This window comes from Ochlerotatus camptorhynchus, unplaced genomic scaffold, assembly GCF_037179485.1.
Source record: "Ochlerotatus camptorhynchus isolate MF236.1 unplaced genomic scaffold, CSIRO-AGI_Acam_v1.1 ptg000503l, whole genome shotgun sequence".
NCBI classification, from domain to species: domain Eukaryota; kingdom Metazoa; phylum Arthropoda; class Insecta; order Diptera; family Culicidae; genus Ochlerotatus; species Ochlerotatus camptorhynchus.
In genome coordinates this window covers 7,505,614-7,531,037 of record NW_027040988.1, presented here as the reverse complement: position 1 = coordinate 7,531,037, position 25,424 = coordinate 7,505,614, and the positions used below count along the sequence as shown (strand labels likewise).

Genomic DNA, 25,424 nt, shown 5'->3' with positions numbered 1-25,424 from the left:
TACCCTCGCGAAGGAAAGATGTCGGGCAAAAGGATCGAAAATGGCACCACTGCCAAGCGGATCTAGTGTGCACCTTCAGTCGGGCTCGATGGCTTCGGCAGTGAGCATTAGATCGGCGCTGGCAGCGATGGCGATTTTCTCGTTCCGGACGCTATTCTGCCACACGACGATACGTACCTTAGCTTCTCGGATCAAGCGGCCACCGGTGAGATTGACCTGTTCGATCTTGGGCGCACGCTCCATGGCCTCACCCAGCATGGTCTGGTGTTGGGCGGAATCGAATTATGCGGATATTCAAATGGATGTATTTTTCAAAAGATTCAAGAAACCGAACGGAACGGGACCACGTGTGGGTGTGCGTGGAGACCACATTGGTTGTTGTTGGATATTTATTGGTGGTGGTGGTGGTGGATCGTGTGGTGTATTTGTGTTTTTTTGTGTTGTTTTGTAGATTGATGGACATTTTAAAAATAAGATGCATAGGGGGAGGAAAGAGAATAAATTAAATTGATTAGTACGTTTCCACTGCTAGACTAATCGATTTTGGTAGCGCAATTCTAATCGGTTAATCTGTTTCTACTGACTAAGACAAATCTAAAATGGCGAAATCCTGAACCAAAGTTATTGTTTTTGTTTGTAATCTGTGTTTGTGTGGGTATCTGCGGGCTACTGATGGGAGGGAAGAGTTCTTGCACTAAAAAGGTTCATGCTTGTGGTTTGTCAGTATCTGAGTGTGTCGTGACTAATTGAATCGTGTTCATTGTTCATGTACGATGTTAGTCCAACGTCCGTAGTAAACTGAGAAGTGTCGTGTTCATTACTTTGCGGCAAGTTTAGCCACGGCGGACTGTGTTGTGGTACTGACAAAATCTTCTTTCTTCTAAAAAACAAGTGTTGTTTGTATGTGTTTTAACACTTTTAAAGATTTTAAAATACGGGTTCTCCTATTTGCATACAACTTTATTGGCAATCATACACATTTTTGCAGAAATTTGACGATTTTTGATCTTGATTTTTTTTTTCAAATGTATTTAAATCATTTTAAGTTTTTTGATTTTTTACTCAAAGTAACAAATAAAAAACTACCGTATATATTTTTCCCAGAATGACTTTACTCTTCTTAAAAACTTTGTCTCAGATGTCATTTCGATCAGAAGTGACATTTTCGGGCTACCATTTATAGACAAATGTTAGAGACGCCATTTTGGAAGAAACTACAAGATTCAAAATGGCTGTTTTTTTTTTGCAAAAATGTCAATAATTGTCCATAACAAACAGTTATGTAAAGTTTAAATCGGATAACATCGGGCCAAAATGCAAAAGAACTTAAGAATTCCATAAGAACCACTTATGAAATCGGTATGAATTTTATTAATTTTCCTTATGAAAAATAATGTTGATTAAAAAATAATAAAACTAAGCAGACTGGAACCGAACCATGAACGTTGGGATTACGGAACCTGTGTGTCATCTTTCAACGCTTGGGAAAATGTCGATCGTAGGTCGAGCTTTATGAAATTCTTAAGTTTATTTGCCTCAGTGCACAACGGAGGTCTAAGACAAAACCCCATTGCAACGAAACATGTCCAAGCTGATTCATATAATCTATGTGCATCATTAACGACTTATTAGACGTTCTAGCTTCTTCAAATCTTCCTAAAATATGTTTGGACATCTATCGTTGAGATAATTAAGAGCATATCATTCATATCATTTATAAAAATGAAATGAAGGATCTTGAACTATGTGTATTAATCAGTGTTGGCAAAATCATCAATCAAATTATATTTTTCCACTCTCATACGCTCTCAATATCACGCGTGATATTGGAACAAAATATCATGCTTGATATTGATTTTACAAGCTCCTTTGATATTGCGAGACTATTCACAACGTGCAAAAATCAAGCGGAGAGTTGACTAGATACAAAAATCATTCTGTTGCACATCGCTTTCTTAGAAAGAGAAAATATAGTTTGCTATCTCTTTTTACTGTTCACCGATGGCAGACACGAAGCGACTGCTGTCAGCCATTATGGAAGTTTCGGTTGCGTTCGAGAATAAAGCAAAAATCATTAAACTCAATTTCACCGCAGTTTGTTGAGATTTGCAGCTGGTAAGTTTCGTTAGCTTGATATTCCGAGCTGCGATATTTTTGATATTTTCCCAACACTGGTATTAATTTTATAAATCTAGTGAGGGTAAGGTCTTTGCGCTGGTTGATCTATTGGATATGATCAGATCTGAACTCGAGGAAACTTTATGGTTCTATCGTTCATATCGATATCAAATAAGGCCAGATTAATTCAGTAAGTTAAATGATTTGAACTCGATGATCAATAGATCATCTTATATACAAGAAAGAAGATACATGTACATAGACTTTGTCAATCTACTTGGACATGTATAACTAGTTGTTAAGGACATCGTGTAAGTTTAGCTTTATCTAGTGAATCGAATTATCCGAACTCTAGTATGATTCGATGAACCTAGAACATCTCTTAGACATGTAAATGGAACTTTAATGATGCGCAGAGACTCTTTTAATTAGCTTAGGCATGTGTTGGTACTGGGGATATCTCGCATGCTTTGGTTGATCTAATCGATCCAACGGCGTAGCGAGTAAGCTAAGAACCTTGAGGCAAATATAAAACTGACTTTTCATACAAAATGTGTTAACTTTACTATTTTTTAAATATAATGTGAGAAAATTTGAGCGATTTTTGCTATACCACAAGCACTTTTGAAGAAAATCGGAACATATCAGGATGTAACTTCAGGAATCTTTCGATAGAATTCGGAAGAACCTCGAATTCATAGTTAAACTGGAACTAACCTCTTTGCAAAGGTGCAAGAAAATATTGGAAAAATCAGAAAAAAAAAAAATAATGAGTAGTCGAAAGACATATTCAAAGGAAGTCAGAAAATGGCTGAATATTTTTTCGAAGGAAACCGGAAGAAACTTCCGGAGGTAGTTCTGCTTTTTTTGTGTAGATTCTCAAGGCCCACGCACATAAGATCCGGATCGGACGCGTTGTGGCAAAGTGACAGCTAAATCTTTTGTCTAACTGTCAAATTTACGTCAACGCAACGCAAACGGATCTAATGTGGGTAGTCCTTCAGTCTTTCGAGTGAAAAATCACAAATCACCAATCCCGGTCTCAAATTGCATGCAATTATTTTTTTCAATAACGGAAGAAAGAATCCCCCAACGGATGCTTAAAATAAAAATGATGCGATTCTGCCAGTACCACAACAACCCTCACCGCTAACTTTCCTTCAATGTTAAGTTCAACTTCCGTTCTGCGTACGCAGAACAATCTACCAGAGACGACGAGCAATTTGTTGTTTGTTAATTCTGGTCCCTTCTTCCAATCCATTATTAATATCTGTTGTTGAATGCAGTTAGTCATTTTGTTCTACTACGATTTGTGTGGTTAATTCTGTTTCTGTCACTACTAATGGCTTGCTAAAAACCTATTAAGTTGTTTGAGGAACTGTTGTATTGGGAATCTGTGTGTTCGAGAGAGTACGTGGTTCGGGTCTTGAATAAGGGGCGGGTGCGACCTCTATCAAAATCGAAAAACAGGACAATCCTGCGAGCGTGAGTTCGTGTGCGTCATCTCCATCGTCATCATCATTTCCATCATCAACATCATCATCATCATCATCAATAGTAACAAACGATTGTTCTGAAGTCGACCTACTAAATCTCCTGCGGTAATGCTAACTTCTCAACAAAACAATAAGACCTGAAAGCTGCGACGAGGGGAATCAACCGGAAAGGGGGTACTTACATCCAGTTCTCGGGCGGAGGTGGCCGTTGGCAGCGCTTGTAGCTTCTCGGTCTGCTTCTCGACCCACGTTTCTTCCACTACAATGCTCGTCTGTAGGTTCTTCATCAGTCCGATGGCGGTTTCGACGCTTCTTAGCCTGAATAATGAAAAAACGAATGATTATAAACTCGTGTTGACTCGACTAGCATGATTTTATTACCGTTCAGCCAACTGTCCACAGATTTTGTTCCAACGTGAGTTCAAACGTTCCACGTTCGAGTGGAGCCGTTTAAGGTCACTGAGAACCTTGGTCGGAACGCCCATTCGACCGAGCTGGTCGGCGGCATCGTTCATTTTGTCCATTTCGGGTTGTTGTGCCGAAATTGTTTCCTGGATGGTGCTCAGTTTCTTAAATACTTCATACAGACCTTCCTGCGACGACGGCAGTTCCAGCTGGCGGGACAGTTTGCCCTCCAGATCGGAAATAACTTGCTCGTTGTCCTCCAGACCAGCTAGAGCACCTTCGAGCAGTTTCAAACGATCGCCATGCAGACTGGCTTGAGTGTTGAGTTCTTTCCACAACTCCAGGAGGTTGTCTAGGCTCTTCTTCAGAGCGGGCGTCTTCAGGGTGATAGTACGGAATGTTTCTTGCAGATGTTTCAGGTCCGGTTCTAGCAGACCCAGCCGGCGTTTGTAGTCGTCCAGGATCTGGACCGCATGTTCTAGTGAGTCCAGATCGCGCGGCATCGGCGAGAGGATGATGTGGTCCAACTCGCGCGCCATCTCCTCCAGACGGGTCTTGAGGGAGATACATTGTTCGGTGAAGATTCGGCTTGCTTGTTTGCTTTCCTCTGAAATTTCGGGAAAATGTTCACATTAACACTCAGCTACAGACCGTAACACATTCGGAGAACAACCTCGGAATGATCTAAAGCGGAAAACACCCTTCATGATTCCTCCTCTTCAAATAAATTCACTTTTACACTGACTATTTTGCACTAAAAGGAAACTATTTGCTTCCAAAGTACGGTCCGTTGCGATCAACGATCTAAATGGAACTGATCGTACGATCTGCAAAATCTAGAGCTAAACTTCCCAAACACCCACCCACCTTTCCGAGGAAAACCGTTAAAATTTGTTCATTCCAGATCGTACGGCCTGTTATTCTTGACCTTCCCCCTCATTGAAGTTGACACACACAACGGACAAGTCAACATAAAACACAGAAATGACCACAAATTCCAAAATGGTCACACTACTCAATTAACCAATTAAAATCAACCTATTGTCTGAAGCTCATTTGATCTCTCATTCGAGATCATTTCTCCATCGTGACGGAATCAATCATGTTCCTCCCATTGCTCGAGGTGCCACTTTGAGATTGCGTATTTGGCCAAAAATCATTCCATTCAATCAACGCTGAAGTCGTAAAATGGCCAACAAATTTCGTTTGCAACAAATATGAACTCAAACTCACCTTCAGCTCTGGCACGTTTCTCGAATTCATCAAACAGTCGATTCACCTCGTCCATTTCGCGCCTCAGTCGGCGCAGCTGCGGATCTGCAGGGTCCCCTTCGGCCAGCAGCTTGTCGGCGTCGTCGTTCAACGCACGCCGGATGGCCGTCCGCTGTTCGGCACCCATCGCCAAAAATTGCTCAAAGTCCCAGCCCTTGACCACCTTGATGGTGGCGAAAATCATGTTCTGCCTCAGCCGCAGTTGTTTCTTCTGCCACAGGGCGATCGAACGGTCGAACAATCGCTTCAACCGGTCGGCAGCTTCTATCGATTCCTGATCCGGTGGCGGCAGAAGAAGGCACACACCATGGACGGATCCTTCTGCTCCCTTGGCCGTTTTCACACGCCATTTCACCCTGCCAGAGGTATCCAGCAGGGTGCAGGATTCGTTCTTCTCCAGCGAAATGTTACCCTGTTTGTAGGAGCAAATCGTTTGCACCGTACACTGCCGGTTGACCGGTTGCTTTCGCTGTTTCAAAGGCACTATCGTCGTCGCTTGGTGCTGTAGATGGGCCACCGTTTCGCCGAATGCGTTCAGCTCCTCACGGATGTCCTGCATTCCGCGCAGCAAACCCTCGCCCTGGTCGAGCGAAAACTCCGACTGGGAGTATTTGGTGTTCAGGATTTCGTCCCGTTTGGCAAGCCAGTTTTCCGCCTCGCGGATTTCTTCGAAGAACGAATGATAATCGGTGGCATGCTTGAGGTGTACCTCAAGGCAGAGGGTCAGCTGCAGCAGCCAAGACCACTGCGACTGGAGGGCCTGGAGGTGACCTTCGATACACTTTGAGGCAGGGTGCTGTTGGACTAGAAGTGCCTCTCCGCGATCGAGGATGGTGGCAAAGTGCATCTCGCGTTTCTCCAACTCGGACATTAGGTTCTGTTGGGAGGGATGGAAGAGATGGGGAAGAAGTTTAGTGCTGGTTGTCAACATGATGTGGTGGGAGTTCCCGAACAATCATCACACGAAAATGAAAGCAGGTGATAACAACAGGAACTGAATAAAATGACTATAACTATTACAGCAATTATAATATTAGTTGAGTGTCGGAGTTAAGTGAAGAAATAAACATTCATGGATGGAACAATAGTTAGTCTAAAAAAGGTTCTAAAAGATTCCAAGATCCCATTTCATCTAATTTCGAGAGACAATTATGGGTAATGCATAAAGGAAAAGACGTCATATCAAGAATACTTGGAACTCTACTAGATCCAACGGACAAAGATAGTAACGCTGCACTTGAGCAAATGTAGAACCACCGTATTGAAGAATAATTAGCAAATGCATAAACCTCTCTTAAGAGGTTGGCATCTTCACTATCCCATTTGTTTTGAGCTTTTACTTTTGATCAATAGGCTGCAACAATAGGCCTGTCTCTTACTGTTTGTATAAGAAAGCGTAAGAATGGTCGTTTTTCGTTATTTGTTGTATTTGATAAAAGTCTATCTCTGATACCTGTTTGGACACACAACTTGCAAAAAAAATGGCGTTTGTGACACGGTGGAATACATACGGTCAATGAGATCAACCCAAATTTGAGTTTAGTTTACTCACAAATCGCTAAAAAGGGGCAGGAACTCAGTTATGAGTAAATTTACCTCTTGTTTTTGTAGGTTTACCAGGTTTTTCTAAATTCTGATGAATATTAGTTTTTCCAGGAAAAAAAATCCCGTATACTAGAAAAGTAAAGATTGGATTATCTCAGTCTATTGGTACTATTCCTAAACTGAGTAAAATATTCGTAAATTTTTCACATTTTCCGGCAGATTTTTGAGGATTTCCAGAGGAAAACATGAGGCAAATTTACTCATCGTTGAGTTCATGTACTTTTCGTCATTATGAGTAAGCTGAACTCAAATTTGGGTGGATCTCATTGCCGTGCGTGCGAATAGATTAATATAAAGAATATTACTATGGACATGAAGTTGTTGACTGAAATCTTCTTATGACTGGAGATCTTTTGAATACCAGAATATTTGAGCGACGTCATTTGAATCTTTGATCAGTCAAAGATCTTCAGAATGAACTTCATCAACCTGAAGTCTTCAACAAATATGCAGATAATAGCTTCAGATCTTCATCTTGATCATCCTGAAGTCTTGAAAATCGAACCAGAGAGCTTTATTTAAATTTCCGATCAGCTGGAGATCTTTTAAATAATTCACATGATAATATCTGACCAACTAGTAATATTGAGACAGTATTTGGAGACGTTCTTGAACAGTTGAACATCTTTAGAATAATACTTGATCAACCAAAAGCGTTGAAAAATGAACCATAGGAATTTATTGAAATTTAAGATCAACTGGAGGTGTTTTAAATACTTCCTGACCAAACTGAAACAAATATCTGAAAAACAACATTTGAATTTTCGAACAATTGCAGATCTTCAGAATAATTATAGATCAAAATATCCTGAGGAATTTATTGATATTTTATTAAAAATCAGTGAATATCAATGAAGTTCTCTAAAAGTCTACAAAGATTCCAGTACTTCCTCAAAGTTTCTTGAACTTAAACACAGTTACTGAACTACTATCCAATTCATTGATCTTATCCGCAGTTTCCTGAACTTCTATGATTGTTCCATAGCTTATACTCTTGAACTGAATTTCTACCATTTGTACTTGCATTTTTACGATTTTAAAAGGAAAATCATACAATGTTTCCTGAACATCTACAAAGTTCCCTCATCTTCTACGAAGGTGCCTGAGCATCTTTTAAGTTCTATAATTATGTTACACTTATAATATATCTCTTAACTCGACCAAGATCTCAGAACCTACATGAACTTCTCCAAACTTCCGGGAATACCCTGAACATTTTCTATGAATCATCCTGAATATCTGGGCCAAACGAATATCCCAAGACTTTTAGAAAACTTTCCTCTGAAGTTCTATAAGAAGTTTGTTGAACTTCTACGATATTCCATGAGCTTATATGAAGTTCCCTACACTACTATGAAGTTCGCAGAGCTTACCCTTCTACGAGGTTCCCAGATATTTCAAAAATTTTATTGATTTTTTGCAAAGTTACCTGAAAAATACCACTCAATTTCGTCAAAAGTGTATTTACTCAAAAGTGAGATTAATTTTCCGGGCAAAAGCCACGGAAAACCAGGAAAACCTTCGAGAATAATAGGAAAATCCATAAAAATTTTGATCAGTCTAGGAGTATATTAATAGAATGAGTGAAGCCTCTATCGATTTTTCTCACATTCGAGAAGTTTTACCTGGAAAATCCCGGCAAATTCAACTCACTTTTGAGTAAATCGACTTTTTCCGAAATTGAGTCAACTCGACTGAAATTTGAGTAGGCCTGAGCGACCGTGTACGGAATTCTTTAAACTATACAAAGTAAATGAAACTTTAAAAAAAAACGGTCCCGGAGGTTTAATGAAGTTTTCTGAAAGTAAACAAACCCCAAAGAAGATCAAAAATTCCACTTTCATGAAGTTTTCACGATTTTTTACAAAGCTCTCTGAATTTTTACGAAATTCTTTTTTGACAAACATCAACAAGCACACAACTGCGGTTGATACTGCAAGCTGTGATTTCGCAGCTCGGGATATGAAGCTAACAAAACTCACCAACTGCAAATCTCTCCAAGCTGTGGTGAGATTGAGTTTCATGATTATTACTTTACACCCGAACGCAACCGAAACTTCCATAACGGCTAGCAACAGTCGCTTCGTGTCTGCCATAGGTGAAGATAAAAAAGAGATAACATTATCACAGACAAATTATTATGCCTTCTCATTCTAAGAAAACGAGCTGCAACGGAATCATTTTTGCGTTGATTCAACTCTCGGCTTCAATCGAGGCTTCAACTTTACACGTTATTGTGAATAGTCTCGCAATATCAAGGGAGCTTGTAAAATCATTATCAAGCATTATATTTTGCTCCAATATCACGCGTTATAGGGGAAATGGCTCTAATGTTGGTCTATGGATCTAACATTGGGCCCATCGCTAAAAATCTGCTATTGATCAATTTTATCTAGATGAACGCGTCATTGGGACGGTAAAATGGATATTTTTGGTTGCTATTGAAAATATAGTCGATTGTTGAATTTATGTATGGGCCCAAATTAGGGACACATACATTTCCCCTATTGAGAGCGCATGAGAGCGGAAACATATTAATTTGCTAATGATCATGCCATCACTGATTATTACAGATTTTATCGTATAGAGCAGCTCAACGTTCTGCAATTTGCATGAACCTTTGTATAATACGGCCAGTTTGGAACGGATTTTTTTTTTTTAAACGGCGTTCGATATTTTCAATAAATCGTAGCACAAAAATATTATTTCTAATCGAAATGCCGCCTGTGACAAAGTTGTAACAATCAATTATGCAAAGTTAAAAAGTAAGGCAATAATTAATTTTTGTTTGGCTCTGGGAATTCATTGATAACTCTATTGATTCTGGGAACTCGTTGCAAATACCGGGAAACCACTTCGGGACTTCCAATTTTTTTTAAGAATTCCGAGATTTTTCAGTTTTTTTTTTTTTAGTTTTGAAAATTTATTAGAAAATCTAGCAATTCTCGAAATTCTTAGGTTAACCTGCAAAAATTCTTTGAATTTGTCAAAGGATCTGTTTTTTGAGATCATTTCACGAATTCAAGGAAATACCCAGTAGTTTATTTTGGAATTTCCCAGGAGTCCTGAGAATTTATCACTGAAATTCTAGAAATTTTTCTTTAATTAACTTTTTTGCAAATCATAACTTTTACAGCTACTAAGGTTGTGTTCCATTTGGTGAATTTTCACTTAATTTTTTTGCTTCGAAAATAAATTATAATGTTGTAAAATCCATGTGTTGTTGATCGTCCGATTTTCGAGAAGGTGTTTGTAAAAATTGATTCCTGGTCTGTCAGAAATAAGTCTGGTACAATAGTAGGTTTAAGTGAAAATTAACCAAATGGAACACAGCCTAAGACAATGGGCATTTATGCACAAGAAACGAAACTCATACAAGCAAGCGGATTAACAAATCAGGATAAATTTCACTGAAATTGAATACGAAGCAAAACACACAATTATTCCGCAAATGAACATGGAAACAAAATTCCAAAACCGAGATCAAGCTCTTTTACTTACTTCATCACCGTTTCCATACGAACGCTTGAAAGTAGACTATTGGTTAGAAATAGTGCGCAATTTCACAGAGTTAGTAGTAGCACAGTTGTCGAGAGAGAGTCAAGAACGAAAGAGATTTCAGAGCAAAGAAAAGAACATTGCAGAGTGCGCAAAATGTCAATGGTGTACCATCAGCAAGATCACGAAACTTACCTCGTAGTACCGATGCACGGCCGACAGATCCAGATTCTTGTCCGCCCAGTCCCGACTGACCTCGATCTGTTCGCGATCGTTCAGCCAGCTCAGCTCGGACGTCGCCGCCGACAGGAAATCCGCCAGGGCGTCCAGGTCCGACAGGCGCTTGGTCGAGGTACTGAGCAGCTCGGCGTAGATCTTCTGCAGCTGGCTAAGCTTCTGCTGGTACAGCTGCAGCTCGTCCCCGGTGAAATTGGTCTGGTGCCGTTCGCTCTGAATGATCTTCGAGTGGAACTGATCGATCACTTTGTGCTCGTGCTGGTGGCGTTCCAGTTCCACCTTGGCCGACGGCAGGTCCGAACCGAAATCCGAGGTGAGTAGTTGTTTCTAGGGAAGGAAATGGAATTTGATATGTTATCAAAGCGACTTAGGAAGAGTAGGTAGAGGGGAACACTCACCAGTTTGGTTTGACACCACTCGGTGTATTCCTGGACGTCTCGGAAGTACGGATTCGTCCCGATTTGGCGTGTTTCGGTCACGACACGCGTCTGCTTCGTGATCGTCGTCTCCTGAACTGGGTAGCTCAGACCGGATAGTTTTTGTACTAAACTAGTGTGGAATGTAGTTCGAAGCTGGGACCACCGTTGGTGCAGTTTTGTGACTCTGTAAAAAATAGCACGTGGTTAGATTTCAAGATTCGAGCGGTAGAAATTACATTAACTTACTTTTTGTGCAGATCTCCAGCCTGTGGATACCGGCCGTCCTTCAGGTTATGGCAGTCGTCGTTCATTTCCTGGAGCGGTTGCTCCAGGTGCCGGATTTCGCTCTCCAGTCCTTCGACAATGTTCTTCGCTTCGACTGGATGTAACCGTTCGATTCGTCGGCTTTCTTCTGTGATTCGAGTTTCGATCTTGGTAATTACGGTTTCGGTGTGCTTGTACTCGCGTTGTACTTTGTCAGCCAGCTTCTGTAGCCGTTCGAGCCGCTGCACTTCCTGCTGAAGAATCATGTCCCGATCCGCCAGAGCGGACATGAGTCTGTGCCAGGCCTTCTCCAGCGATTCGGGTCGCAGCTCGGTCTCCACATCCACCTCGCCGATGGATTCGAAATACTTTTCCAGTTCTTTGTAGATGGTAAACAGTCGTTGTTTGTCGCGTTGTCGCGGTGGCACTTCTTCGCTTCGGAATCGATTCAAATCTGATAGCAATCGTTTGAGCTCGATCAACGTCGTTGGGAAAGCTCGTTCCTGCAGGAGAGAGGTCTTCTCCCGGCACCAGTACAGTAGCTGTTGTGCTAGTTCCCTGTATTCCTGTACCCTTCGCTGGGATTCCATGTCGAATAGCGGATGGATTTGTGGTGGTTCCGGGAAGACATCGTACAGCGAACTTAGGTAGGTGATCATCGATTTCTCATCTGGTTCGTTGGTATCAACGTCTGTGGAGCACAAGATAAAACAATACCAGTCGATAAATTATCATGGGACGTGCAAATTAAATTTATGCGGAATACAACAATAGAGTCATCTTCACGTCATGCCCACGTAGCTTCCTCAAGTGGCGTAACGGCTATTAAAATAGCTCCTTTGTATTGCTTTTTGCACCCTTATTTGACTTTGGTGATCGTCACATTCTGGGCGGATCCCCGACGGGAGCTACCGCAAATAAACTGAACATTCATCAACACCTCTTGCCCACAAAAGGGAGGACGGCACGCGGTCACGGTTCTATACCCGGGCAAAAATGCATTTTTATTTTATTTTTTGTTTGTTTGAAATGGATGAACAATTCAATTCTCCTAAGAAAATGAATACCCCGTTAGTTAAAAAAATAAGCCGACGATCTTAAAGGGGGACAACTGTTGAGATCTCTAAATATCTTCTGAAATTCCCATGGAATGATTCCATTTAAATTGCACTCCGAATTCTCTAAGAGCAGTCTCACATATTCCTTGAAATGTTCCACATAATTACCCTAGATACTTTTTTTTAGTTCTCTTAAAATGATAACAAGACAACTCTTAAATCTTTCCTAAGAATTCCTTTGAAATTTTTATCCAAATTTTGTTGGACATTTATGTGAAACTTTCATTAGAATCCCTTTGGAATACTTCTTAGAATGTCTTAGGAACTATCCTCAAAATTTGAGTTTAATTCTTTTCAGAATTCTCATTCTTCTCTTGGAATCCTACTCCCAAGTCTCTAGGAGTTCTCCTGACTAATTTCTTAGCGTAAGAACCAGTGTTGGCATTTGTATTTTTTTTTGAAACCAACATTTCAAGCGAACGACGGAGATAGAGAATAGGAAAAATGTCGCAGCCCATTCTTTTTCAAACAGTTTATTGTAATTAACATTTGGTTGTGAGCATAATTTTAACATTCACAGGAGATCTTTACAGGATTTCTCCATTATTTTCTGAAGAATTTGCTTGAATCATCTCAGAATACCCTCAAAGTTCATCTTAGACGTCTTTCTGATGTTTTCTTATAATTTACTCCATAATACTCTTGAAAATCATCTGCAGAACACTCTTTGAATTCAATCTGCAATGGTCTTCAAATTACTCATAATTTATGCATTATTACCTAGGAATTTACGGAGATTTCTCCGGGAAAATTCACTTGGAGTTCTCCTCAGTATTCATTTTGTATTCACCAGAAATGCCTATGGAATTTTTCTAGTAATCCCTTTCTAGTTTTGCTCTGGACTCCCATAAACTCTTTAAAATGCTCCTCTCAATTACCTTGTAAATCACCTTTGAATTTTCTAAAAATGATCACCGCAACATGATTGCAATTCCCTTGAAATGTGCCTTGAAATTTCGTTGGAATCATCCTCGGAATTAAATTCCCACGGAACTTTCCACGCAATTAACTTGAAATACTCCCATGTAAAAATCGTTTGGAATTATTCTCAGAATTTTCAATTAATGCATTTCAGAATCTTCTTCTTCTTATTACTAGCATTACAAGCTTATTGCGTATAACATATTAGCTTATTGCATGCTCTCAACTTAGTGTTCTAGATACAGTTCCACAGTTATTAATTGAGAGCTTTCGATGCCTGTACCATTTTTGCTTTAGTATAATTGTGTGACAAGAACAATCATACTCTATGCCCAGGGAAGTCGAGAAATTTTCCTACGCGGAAAATTCTTAGACCGGACCGAGAAACGAACCCAGACATGGTCTTGCTTTATAGCTGTGCCTTTACCGACTGAGCTAGGGGAGGTCATTTCAGAATGCCCTATGAATTTAAATCCTTCCCTTGGAATTCAACTCACTTTAAAAGTTTCCTAATAATTCGCTTGCCACTGCATTTCAAAGATTTCTCATTAAAAATTAGAGCTCTCCTGGAATTCTTCTCCGAGTTCCTTTGAAGTTTTCCTGGAATTATTTTCATACTCGATTGTAATCCTCCTTTTAGCAAACTCCCGAAGTATTCTCCGAAAATTATCATGGAATTATGCTCTGGATTCTTTTTCTCCCTGAAACTTCAGGAAATTATCCTCAGAATTCCTTTGAAATTCTTCTTTGAATTTCTTTGGAGTCCACTTTAGAACTCATTAGGAATTAACTTCAGAAATTCGTATAATTTTTCGTTAAAGTTTTTTTTTTCGAATCCTAGCCGGGGTTAATAGGAATTCTATTCATAAACACCTTGGTATTTAGGTTTCATATATAATCTGGAGTTCCTCAAGACTTCCTTGAAAGAAGATTGCCGTTTTAATCACAGTTCTTCTCGGAACTCACTTGGAATCAATTCTTTGGAAATAATCATCCAATTTCATAAGCCTTGAAAATTATGGAAGGACCTTAATCTTGATGTTTTCCAAATCTGTGAACTTGATAAATTCCAAGGAAATAGGTTCTTGAACTTTTCTCCAAGTTTAATTATCCAGAATTTAAAAAAAAAATCTTCAAATTTAAAATTTGTGAAAAATATCCATACTTCGGAACCTGAAAAAAACAACACAAGCTTCTGAGTTTTCAAAATTTATTTTATTACTGAAGTTAAATCTGAAGTGAAGAGAGAAAGAAAATAACGATGAAAATTAAATGTTTACATACACTCAAAAAATAAATCACATTTCCAGTGGAAAATATCCATTAGAATTTCACATAACTTTAATGTGATCTCATAATTGGGAATAGCACTACAAAATTACATGAACCTCATGTGTCCAATGAAATTTATGTGATTTATCACATAGAATTCATGTGATCATATGAATGTTATGTGAATTTCAGATAAAAATCATTTATTTTGTTATTGGTAAAATATCATGTGCGTTCCTAATGGAAACTATATGAAAACTTTTTTCGGTGTAATAAAATGTATTACATTCTTTAAAAAAATCCTCAATAATAACGATGAAATTCCCAAAGAATTCCCGGTTTATCCAGGAAAAAATAAATTCTCTTAAGATTCCCGGTTTTCCAGGTTTTTGCAAGTTGATAGACACGCTGAATTTCCATAGTAGTTGTTTCTTCTTCTTCTTCCTGGCATGAGACGGAATAGTTGTTGGCGATTGAAATCCAATATGTAATAGCCTTATTTATCCTTCTATTTGCTGATTATTCTCTTTTTCACACCAGCAAATTTTCTTCGCATGTGTAAAGAAATAATTTCTGGAATTTGGCCTAATAACTGTTCGGCCTAACGACGCATTCAATATAAAGGGTGATACGGTCAAAATTTGGTCAAGGGAAAACGCGTGTAAATCGGTGAAATCGTTTATTTAAAAAATCAAATTAAATTTCTTTTTCAAGTTCAATTAGTATAAAATTCAGGAAAAATATTCAGTTAGGCTTCCGCTTTTCCAAATCCGAATTGCCGGGCCTTACGCTTGACCCCTGCCATCAGATTTTGTACAGCCACCTTGTCCACCTTCTTCGCCGCAGAAAGCCAGTTTGCCTTGAACTGCTGCTCGCCCTTAGCAGTTTTTTTGGTCTTCTTTAGGTTCCGCTTGACAATAGCCCAGTATTTCTCAATTGGGCGGAGCTCTGGCGTGTTGGGAGGGTTCTTGTCCTTGGGAACCACCTGCACGTTGTTGGCAGCGTACCACTCCATGGCCTTTTTACCGTAATGGCAAGATGCCAAATCCGGCCAAAACAGTACGGAACAACCGTGTTTCTTCAGGAAAGGCAGCAGACGTTTATTCAAACACTCTTTCACGTAAATTTCTTGGTTGACAGTCCCGGAAGCTATGAAAATGCTGCTTTTCAAGCCACAGGTACAGATTGCTTGCCAAACCAGATATTTCTTTGCGAACTTTGACAGTTTCATGTGCTTGAAAACATCTGCTACCTTTCCCCTTCCTTTTGCCGTATAAAACTCCTGTCCCGGAAGCTGCTTGTAGTCGGCTTTGACGTAGGTTTCGTCGTCCATTACCACGCAGTCAAACTTCGTCAGCATCGTCGTGTACAGCCTCCGGGATCGCGCTTTGGCCGTCGTATTTTGTTTATCATCGCGATTTGGAGTCACTACCTTCTTGTAAGTCGATAGTCCGGCTCGTTTTTTGGCTCGATGCACGGTTGTAGACGATACACCCAGCTTATTTGCGGCATCTCGGAGAGAGAGGTTAGGGTTTCGCTTGAAACTACCGGCAACTCTCTTTGTCGTCTCAGCGGCTTCCGGTTTTCGATTTCCCCCCGATCCAGACTTCCTGGCTGTCGACAAACGTTCCCCAAACACTTTAATTACATTTGTAACGGTTGATTTGGCAACTTTTAGCGATTTTGCCAACTTTGCGTGCGAGTAGCTCGGATTTTCGCGATGCGCGAGCAAAATTTTGATACGCTGCTCTTCTCGCTTGGACGGCATTTTGACAACTGAAGAGTGAATTCCAAAATCAAAATAGGAGCAACATTCTACACACACACACCTTCAAAATGAGGGGTGTTCAGGTTTTTTAAATGCAAAATTGAAAGAAATACGTCAAGTTGATATTGACCAAATTTTGACCGTATCACCCTTTAGCCTGTTTGATATTTCTCATGATTGGTCCTGATATACATTAAAGGTACGGATCATTTCCCAAAACACCAGGAACATGTTCTGATGTGGTCGATGGGCGCTGGGTACTCAATATGATCACCAATTATCAAGTTTTCAACTTCCATTTTATTTTAACATCAACTTCACAGAATTCAGAAGCTCGACCTTTGACATATCGAGTTATAGAATCAAAATACAATTACATAGCTCATCGACCAAAGGAGGCATCGACTTGTAGAAATATCGACTTATGGAGAGTACGATACATGGAATAATGAAGCGCCCGCAGAATCTATCGAGTTATAGAAATGATCGAGTTTATAGAACATCGAGTTGTGAAAAGTTGACTGTATAATGAAAAATCTTAGAAGTTCAGGGAACTTCGTTGAAGGTTATGGCACTAACTTCGCGGAGGTTCCCACAAGTTCAAGAAACTTCAGAGGGCTTCAGATAAGCTCAATGGATAGGCATGCTTGGCATACACAGTTTTGGTCACGAACTGCTCATTTGTTAATAACTTTACACACAGTTAACGAAACATAACTCTTTTTGAAGCAGTAGATTGAATAGATTTTAAGCTTGTTATAGGTACGTACAAAAATGCAGATTTTAATTCTAGTAATAAACTGTAGTTTTTTTACGTTGTAAAAATGAAGTGAGAAATGCTCGCTGCGCATCTCGGACTTTAAGTGTAAAAATTCATTGGCGTTGATTTAAATTTTAAGATTTATCTACTCTTTGCATATCTATAGTAAGCTATGATCCTAATTTATCAATTACTTTAAAGAAAAACAAATTTCAACAACTGAGTGAAAAGTTATTAACAAATGAGCAGTTGGTGTGTACAACTGTGCATGCCAAGCATGTGGATAGGAAAGGAGTTAAGTTTGAGCAAGTAGAAGTTCAGGAAATAACTCAAAATTTTAAAGAATGTTGTAGATATTCACGGTCTCTCTATATATATCAATTGAAGGCTCTAGGTTGATCAAGTGTAATTTTGAAGATTTTCAACGGTTAAAACATTCAAATGTCGTCTCGCAGATATTCTTCCTAGACAACAGGTTGATCAGGCAGTATTTAAAAGTTTTCAATAAAGTTTCCAAAGTTCAAAACTTCATGTTTTGTTCTGAAGATCTTCGACTGTTCGCAAAATTAAAATAATATTCTCCCTGCTCAGATATTATCGTGGGAATTATTTGAAAGATCACCAGCTGATCAAAAGTTTCAATTAAGACCTATGGTTCATTTTTTAAGACTTCAGGTTGATCCAAATGAAGATCTGAAGATCTTCAACTTCAGATATTCAAATTCAAAGGGCATCTCTCAGATATTTTCGCTGATCAGGAAATATTCCATGGATCTCCAGCTAATGGAAGATATCAGTAAGGTCTGGTAATATTATTATAAAAAAACAAAACTGTTGTGGATTAAATTATTTATCATCAACATTTTACCTTAGCTCAGTCGGTAAAGGTGCAGTTACAAAGTAAGACCGTGTTGGAGGTGGCTAGGTTCGATTCCCGGTCCGGTCTAGGAATTTTTCGGGTTGTTAAATTTCTCGACTTCCCTGGGCAGATTGTACTTGCCACAAAATTATACTAATGCAAAAATGTTACAGGCATCGAAAGCTTTCAATTAACAACTGTGGATGTGCAACTTCGGAAGTCTTCAAAAAGCGTTTGGAAATGTCTTAAACCATCTTCTCAAAACATTAAACTTTTTTTTTAAATGTCTGCTGGAGAAAAATGTATTCACAGAATAAGTCATCCAAATGAAGTGTAGCGTCCTTGGATATAATAGATCATTGCACGTTGTAAACAACAACACAATTTAAACAGTTTATATCAGGGGGATCGTCACGTCTGAGGATGCATTTGAATTCAATAAAGATGTTGACAAAACAAAAAAAATAAAAAATAAGCTAAATATAAAATAAAATATAATGAAAATTAAATAAATTACCATCCACAATGTGAGGTATAAAGATGAAGCAAAGTTTAAGCAACCTGGACATTGAATTTATAAGAAAAAAAAATATATGAAACCAATTATAAAAAAACGGAAGTTCAAACTCGAAATGATTTGGCAAAAAATGCTAGAAATTCCTCGTTTCGAACCAACACACATTTCATTGATAGTTCTACTGGAAACAATTTGGAGATAAGTTGCCAACATAGGTGGCTTGAGAATGGAAAGGTGAATACATTTAGAAGCCGCGATAGAAAAAAAAATCTTTTTTTTTTGTTCAAAACCGTTAAAAAAAAAAGTGGCAAAGGGCAGGTTGTGGTTAGTAGGACGGAAATTAGATCAAAACCCTAGCAGCAAGTTTCTTAAAAAGGTTGCATATTTTTAAGAAATGAATTTCTAACAAAAGTAGTCGCAAATGATCAAAGCGAAAACATTTTAATTTCAGTTGACGTTTCCGGGAAATGCGAATGTCCCGAATATTAATTCTCAAGACACTGATTCTCTTTAAGGTGTTTCGCTGTGAAATCCTTATTCACGCTACCACTTCGAAACTTTGAGTGCACAAATATCAGCTTCCACAACACGTACCATTATGAAACTTTTACTCCACTCCACGTATGCGCTGCAGCATACATGCGGTAGCAATTTCAGGTGAAATGTGGCATTCATTTCCGAGATTTGTGTAATTTAAAATTTGAGGTGGAAGTGCATTTATGGCCATTTGCGGACCATCACAAACAGCGTTTTCTTCACTCCCTTAATTTACTTGGATCAAAATCCCTTTTGTACAAACTCAGAAGGTCAACAAATTCTAAATATGAAGACATCATGACTTCAAAAAGATGCTAATCGAGTTACGTAAGTTTCAAAATTTAAAATGTATATTAGCAACTCCATTAAACTCAAACTTGCACCGAACGCAGGTGACTCCAAACCATTGGTACCGCGCAAAGGCAATCAAATAACGTAATACTCACCCTCTGGATCAAGTAACCGCGTGACGCCGTACTCCCGCTCCACCACGTGGAAGGCTTGCTCCAGTCGTTCCCGTGGTCGGCGCGATCTCGAATCTCGCCAGTCGATGAGATCGGGCCGATTCCGGTGGATGAGCGCCGAGAAGGCCAACCCATCTCGCCAGGAGCCGGTGAAGTCGTTTACCCGGACGCCGGGGTATTTGGCTGTGGAACGGCGGGCCCACCGGAGCAGGGCTTCCCGTGCCGTTAGATTGTCCTCCTGACCGACGACGATGTCGGAAATCTGTGAACAGAGAGAAACGGTGAAATTGTTAATCAATCTGGCTGAATATGGTTGATTGCGCGGAATGTCGACAAACGGATGGGTGTGGATCAAGAGGCTACCAAGAGAGAAATAATATTTATCAACAAACAAGTGCTTGAAACGAATGAACAGTCAATGATGACAAAATAATTGAAACGCATTTACCAACAAGTAACTAACAAGAGCAATGGGCACAATGCAGAAATGCAAATTAAATTGCGTGGGAGCGAGCGTTCGCAGCGCAGAGATCTAGATCGAGCGTGGATGGCTAACTCCCTCTGGCTGGGAGCACGCAGAACGGAGGCTTCATCGAGGTCAGACGCTGTTGTAAAAATGATCAATGAAATGACCGTTTCTCGACCAACGCACGCGATTTGATTAAATCGTCGATGAGTAGGTGTGCTTCGCGGTCGCTGCTGGATGCCAATCATCAATAGTTCACAATGAGCGTATTGCAGTGCGTCACCATATCGGGTTACAACAACAGCAACTGTTTGCTAATAGTTGGCAGATCGGTGGTCGCGTCGTGGTCGAACGGAAACCACGACCGGTAATAAATATCCATCAATCGACGACGAATGGCGACAGCAACAACTGCACCCGCGCCCTCATATAGATTTCTGCTCGGAACGATCATTCTCTCTGCTCCTTCTTGAGACGCTTGATGTATGCCTCTGTTACTGCAGAGCACGCGGGGGCTACCGTATTCGTAGCTCCATTCGCAACGCCAATTAAATTATCTCCTTATACAAGAGTGTGGTTTGTTGGCTTTTTAATATTTATCCATTCAATTCCGAGTGCGGGCCCATCAATGGGGATTGCACCCAACAAACGAGGATGATAATGAGAATGATAATGATGATGATGGTGTTGTGATTTGCACGATTCTTCCCATAGTGATGATGCGCGAAAATGTATGTGGCAATTTAAGCGAGATCTATGCTGGATGACCTTGACCCAAGGGACGGTAACCGATAGGCAACGGCAGACGGCTGGACCATGAGCGACACAGGTGCACGAATCAACAGGCTACAAACCAGATTAGTCAACATAGCAAAATCTAAATTTTCAATTCCAACATGAGCGAAGCTTGGTGCGTTTCAACAGAAAACAATCGAAAGCTCCTGGTATTCATCAAACGATGCCTGCAGTACATCATTCGAGCCTAGTGGTCTCACAACTCCATCTCGAATGCTGAGCTCCATCTTGTATGTTATAAGAAGCGGATATAAACAGGGGGCCTCATAGCCTAGTCAGTAAAGGCACGGTATTACCAAGCCGGAGGCGGCGGGTTCGATTCCCAGTCCGGTCGAGGGAATCTTTCGGGTTGGAAATTTTCTCGGGCGCCTAGAGTATCATTGTGCTTGCCACACACTATACAACTTCATGCATTGGTATGATTGGCATCGAAAGCTCTCAATTAATAACTGTGGAAGTGCATTTAGAACACTAAGTTGAGAGCACGCAATAAGCTAATATGCGCTAAGCAATAAGCTTGAAATGGGAACGAGAAGAAGAAAGATAAACAGAAATTCGTAAACGCAAATATGAAAATTGATAAACAACACACGACAAATGGTACAAACGAATATGCTTGTATTGGATTATTTTTTTCTTTTTTTTTATTATTATAGTCATTTTAACGCTCTTGGTCATTCGTGACTTGTCCGGGGTAAGATTTGAACTCGTGACTTTGACGTGAGAGGTATGGATGCTAACCACTACGCCGGGGTCGCCCCAGTGTATTGGATTATAATATGGAACGACATTATAACAGAGGCAGACCCAGGGGTCATGGCAGCGGAGCTTCATCAAAGAAATCAAGACAAAGAAGATTTTCGTGTGATTTTTTCAAAGCGTCATGAGGTTGACAGAACCTTCACAAATTGCAATAAAACTTGGTGGGTGTAAAGTATTAATTTAGTAACGCAACTCTTGCTATGTTTCCTAAAAACATGAGACTTACATTTGGAAAGGTTTGTTTTTTTTTAACGTAGACGTAACGTTACCAATCAATAGGAAATAACTCTACGAATCTGCTGAAATAAATACTTTTCCAATTTTCCATAAAAACGTTTTGAAAAATATACAAATAAAGTGATAAGTTTGTCACTTGTTCTCATGAAATAAACGTTTTCCCTAACCAAGACATCATAATCGAGTACCACTTGGTTGGGCATAGTTCTGCTTGAACCTGTACTGTTATAAAAGAGCGCTACTGTCGCGCCTCCGTTCATTTTTCCATCGGACTATGATGCTTACTATGAATAAATGTAGCTGGTGGAGAACCTGTATCTGAGCCTAGCTCCGGTAGAACCATATCAAAAGTTTATCCCGATCGGATATCTGCTTTTCGAGATATGACCGAAAAAGCGACATTTTGTAAGCAAAACACTGCTACTCACTTACTTTTCTCGACGATGGCTAAACCGATTCAAACGTTACAGGTTCTTTTTATGTGTATTTATCTCTTCAAGAATTATTGAATTTCATTCTGATCGGACGGGTGGTTCCGGAAAAAAAGACTGTATTGAAAAAACTTGACACATTCCCCCCTATTCTGCGAGTCACGTGACTCTCTCTCACCGGTGAGGTGACAATAGTCACCTCGTGTGAGGTGACTCTCCATTTGATTTACATGGAGAGTCACCTCACACGAGGTGATAATTGTCACCTCACCGGTGACAGAGAGTCACGTGACTCGCAGAATAAGGGGGATTGATTAGTTTGTAACTTTTTAGCGTGTGGGTAAACAATGATGAAATTTTGACTAAAACTAGCTAAGAGTGCAATGTTTACGCTGGCAGAATTTCATCAAAATCTGTCATGTGTTTATTGAGATGGCATCGGTGCAAGAGCAGATCCGCCAAAAAATGTTGTGTGCTGTTGTGGAAAATCCGACTGCGTCCCGCAGATGGATCGAGAAACACCTGGGAATCAATCCATCATTCGACGATTTCCCGGGTCGTGAAGTCATTCAAGGAGAACCAAATGACCTAGCGGCGAACAGCCTGCGGCAGAAAACCGAAGACAGCTGATATTTCGATCCGCGATGCTGACGAAACTGAGATGCGTCGTGATGGACGACGAGACTAACATCAGGCGGACACAAAGCAGTAGCCGGGGCAGAAGTTTTACGTTGCCACAACACTGTTGGCCGTTCCTGAGGAGGTAAGGAAGAAGAAGGTGAACAAATTCGTCAAAAAGTTCTTGGTTTGGCAGGCCATCTGTGGTTGCGGCATGATGAGATATTGCTCGATTGAGAAGTTTTGGGTCATCATAAAGGCCAGACTGGCTTTGAAGAAACAGTGGATAAAAGTATCAAAAGAAGTCCAAAACCTTATGAGTGGTGTCAAGGACAAGGTGCGGGCATTTGGTTATGGAGGATCTCCAATAAAGCAATAAAGTAGAAACCTAACCATGATGTTGCAGTTTATTCCCTAAATGTTTGAAGAAAATCCGACCTAAAATGAATTTTTGACGAACATTTTTTGTGTGTCGACTGTTTTTCGAGTACAGTCGTTGTGAATAATTTGGATTTTCGCAATAAATCAGCAATACTCCCTCCTTTTTCATTGAACGCAACTGCCAATTTTGGTTGTATCAGTTTTTTTTCAAAAACCCTATTGAACTTCTGGAGATATGAGCGGAAAAAGCTTTGTGTCTCAGAAAAATTCTTATGATCCCGGAGCATGCGTTTAAGTAAAATATCATGACCATTACAAATTTCCAATATTTCGATATTATTAGAAAATTTAGTAATTTTTTACCAAACTTCGGTAAAACTTGAATACTCATTTCAAAAGCTGTTTCATTAAATATTAAATTAAACATATTGTCAGCCTTTTTTAAATAATCGACTCCTGCTGTGGTGAAGTTTTACTTGAATTAATTAAAATGCCTCTTACGCCCTAATTTCAACTCTATCTAGACTTATTAAATGTATCTCCGATATAGCCATCACCAATTCAATATTGTCTTCTTATTGCTTATGATGTTTCTGATTCGCATTCTGACTCATTCAAAGCTTCATATTTCTTGAACTAAACTGTTTGAGTTTCACGCATGTTTTGTTCTACATCAATCAAGTATTATCAAAGAAACCCCAAAACAAAAAGCTTATGTTCGGTCACAAGACAAAAAAAATAGTACAGAGGCAATACTTTCGTTCGGCATATTACTAACGAATTGACTCTAGGATCCATAGTATTTGTTTAATTTTAAAATCATTCATTATTGTAAAAAAAATATTTAAAATATACTTCAAACAACTATCAAAGTTACTCCATTTTACGGTAATAATTGTGTGTAGATTTAAAACTCTGGTTTTCCAAATATATAATGCAAGGTTCTTTTTTTAAGATTCCAGAGATTGACAAATTCAGATTTTGAGGCATAGATTGTGTTCCAATAAGAGAACTTTCACTTAAATTGGACAAATGAAAATTTTTCAAATAACCCTGCTATTTCACTAGACTTATTTCTGACAGCCAAGAAATTCATTTTGACAAACACCTATTCGAAAATCGGTCTATCAACAACAGAAGGGTATTTGAACATTTTAATTAATAATCTAATTGTAAATTTTAACTGAAAAATCACCAAATGGAACACAGCCTTATTAAGATTCAAATTTTGATAACATTAGTTGATTTTGCAAATTAGAAAAAAAATCGTTATTCTGAAACATCGTTAAAATGATCTCTGAAATGAAAAAAGTTTTGAATTTGTAAAATATTTGAAAATTTCTAGCAATTCGAAAAGTACTGAAGACTTGGAGAACAACAGAACCTAGACCTATAAAAGCTTACAAAATTTCTGACTTCGAAAATTCCCAAACATACAAATACTTTAAGATTCTGAATATTCGGCCTTGACCAGTGTTGGCAAAATCATCAATCAAAGATAGTTTTCCTCATACGCACTCAATATCACGCGTGATATTGGAACAAACTATCATGATTGATATTGATTTTACAAGCTCCTTTGATATTGCGAGACTATTCACAACATTTAAAAATGAAGCTAAGAGATGACTCGACACAACAATGATTCCGTTGCACATCGTTTTCTTTGAAAGAGAAAGTATAGTTTTCAATCTCTCTTTACTCTTCACCGATGGCAAAAACGAAACTACTGCTGCCAGCAGTGATGGTAGTTTCGGGTCGCGTTCGGATGTACAGCAAAAATCCTGAAATTCAAACTCATCACGGTTTGGTTAGAATTGACAAATCCAAGTTTCAATCGACCACCGTGACGCTGCAGTCGCAGCGGTGATAAGTCCAAAATAATGTGCCAAAAAGAATACATTTTTGAAATTTCAACCTAAAAACTATTATTTTCTATTTATTCTAGCGAGTTTATGTGGAAGTCAAAACATGATCCGAACAAAAAAGTAGTACTCGTTATAATGGTATATAATGCTGAATTTTATCGTGGTTTGTTTCGAAAATATCTTCCAAATAAACAAACATCATTCAAATCACCCGATTCGTCCACCGACTAAATTTATTGCCACTTAAAAATTAATTTCAGTCGGTGTATTAATCAGCAGGTTAAATCGTTTTTCGTCTGGTGCTATACCGAGCAATCGGCCTATTTAATAGTTTTT

General features: G+C 39.2%; 1 protein-coding gene across 47 annotated transcripts in view; it reads right to left on the bottom strand.

Moving 5' to 3' along the window:
• shot (dystonin-like protein short stop) overlaps positions 1-25,424 on the bottom strand; it is a 483,119-nt gene that overhangs the window by 114,221 nt on the left and 343,474 nt on the right. For 27 of the 47 annotated variants that reach the window (XM_065235656.1, XM_065235655.1, XM_065235657.1 and 24 more), the window contains 9 exons: positions 19,513-19,792; positions 11,297-12,005; positions 11,030-11,234; positions 10,590-10,958; positions 10,398-10,433; positions 5,253-6,168; positions 3,996-4,626; positions 3,797-3,932; positions 178-261 (listed from right to left, as the gene is read on the bottom strand). In XM_065235656.1, the coding sequence (XP_065091728.1) occupies positions 178-261; positions 3,797-3,932; positions 3,996-4,626; positions 5,253-6,168; positions 10,398-10,433; positions 10,590-10,958; positions 11,030-11,234; positions 11,297-12,005; positions 19,513-19,792 (3,366 nt within the window). The remainder of the gene's footprint in view (positions 1-177; positions 262-3,796; positions 3,933-3,995; positions 4,627-5,252; positions 6,169-10,397; positions 10,434-10,589; positions 10,959-11,029; positions 11,235-11,296; positions 12,006-19,512; positions 19,793-25,424) is intronic. The other 20 variants (XM_065235635.1, XM_065235637.1, XM_065235671.1 and 17 more) reach the window with 3 other exon arrangements.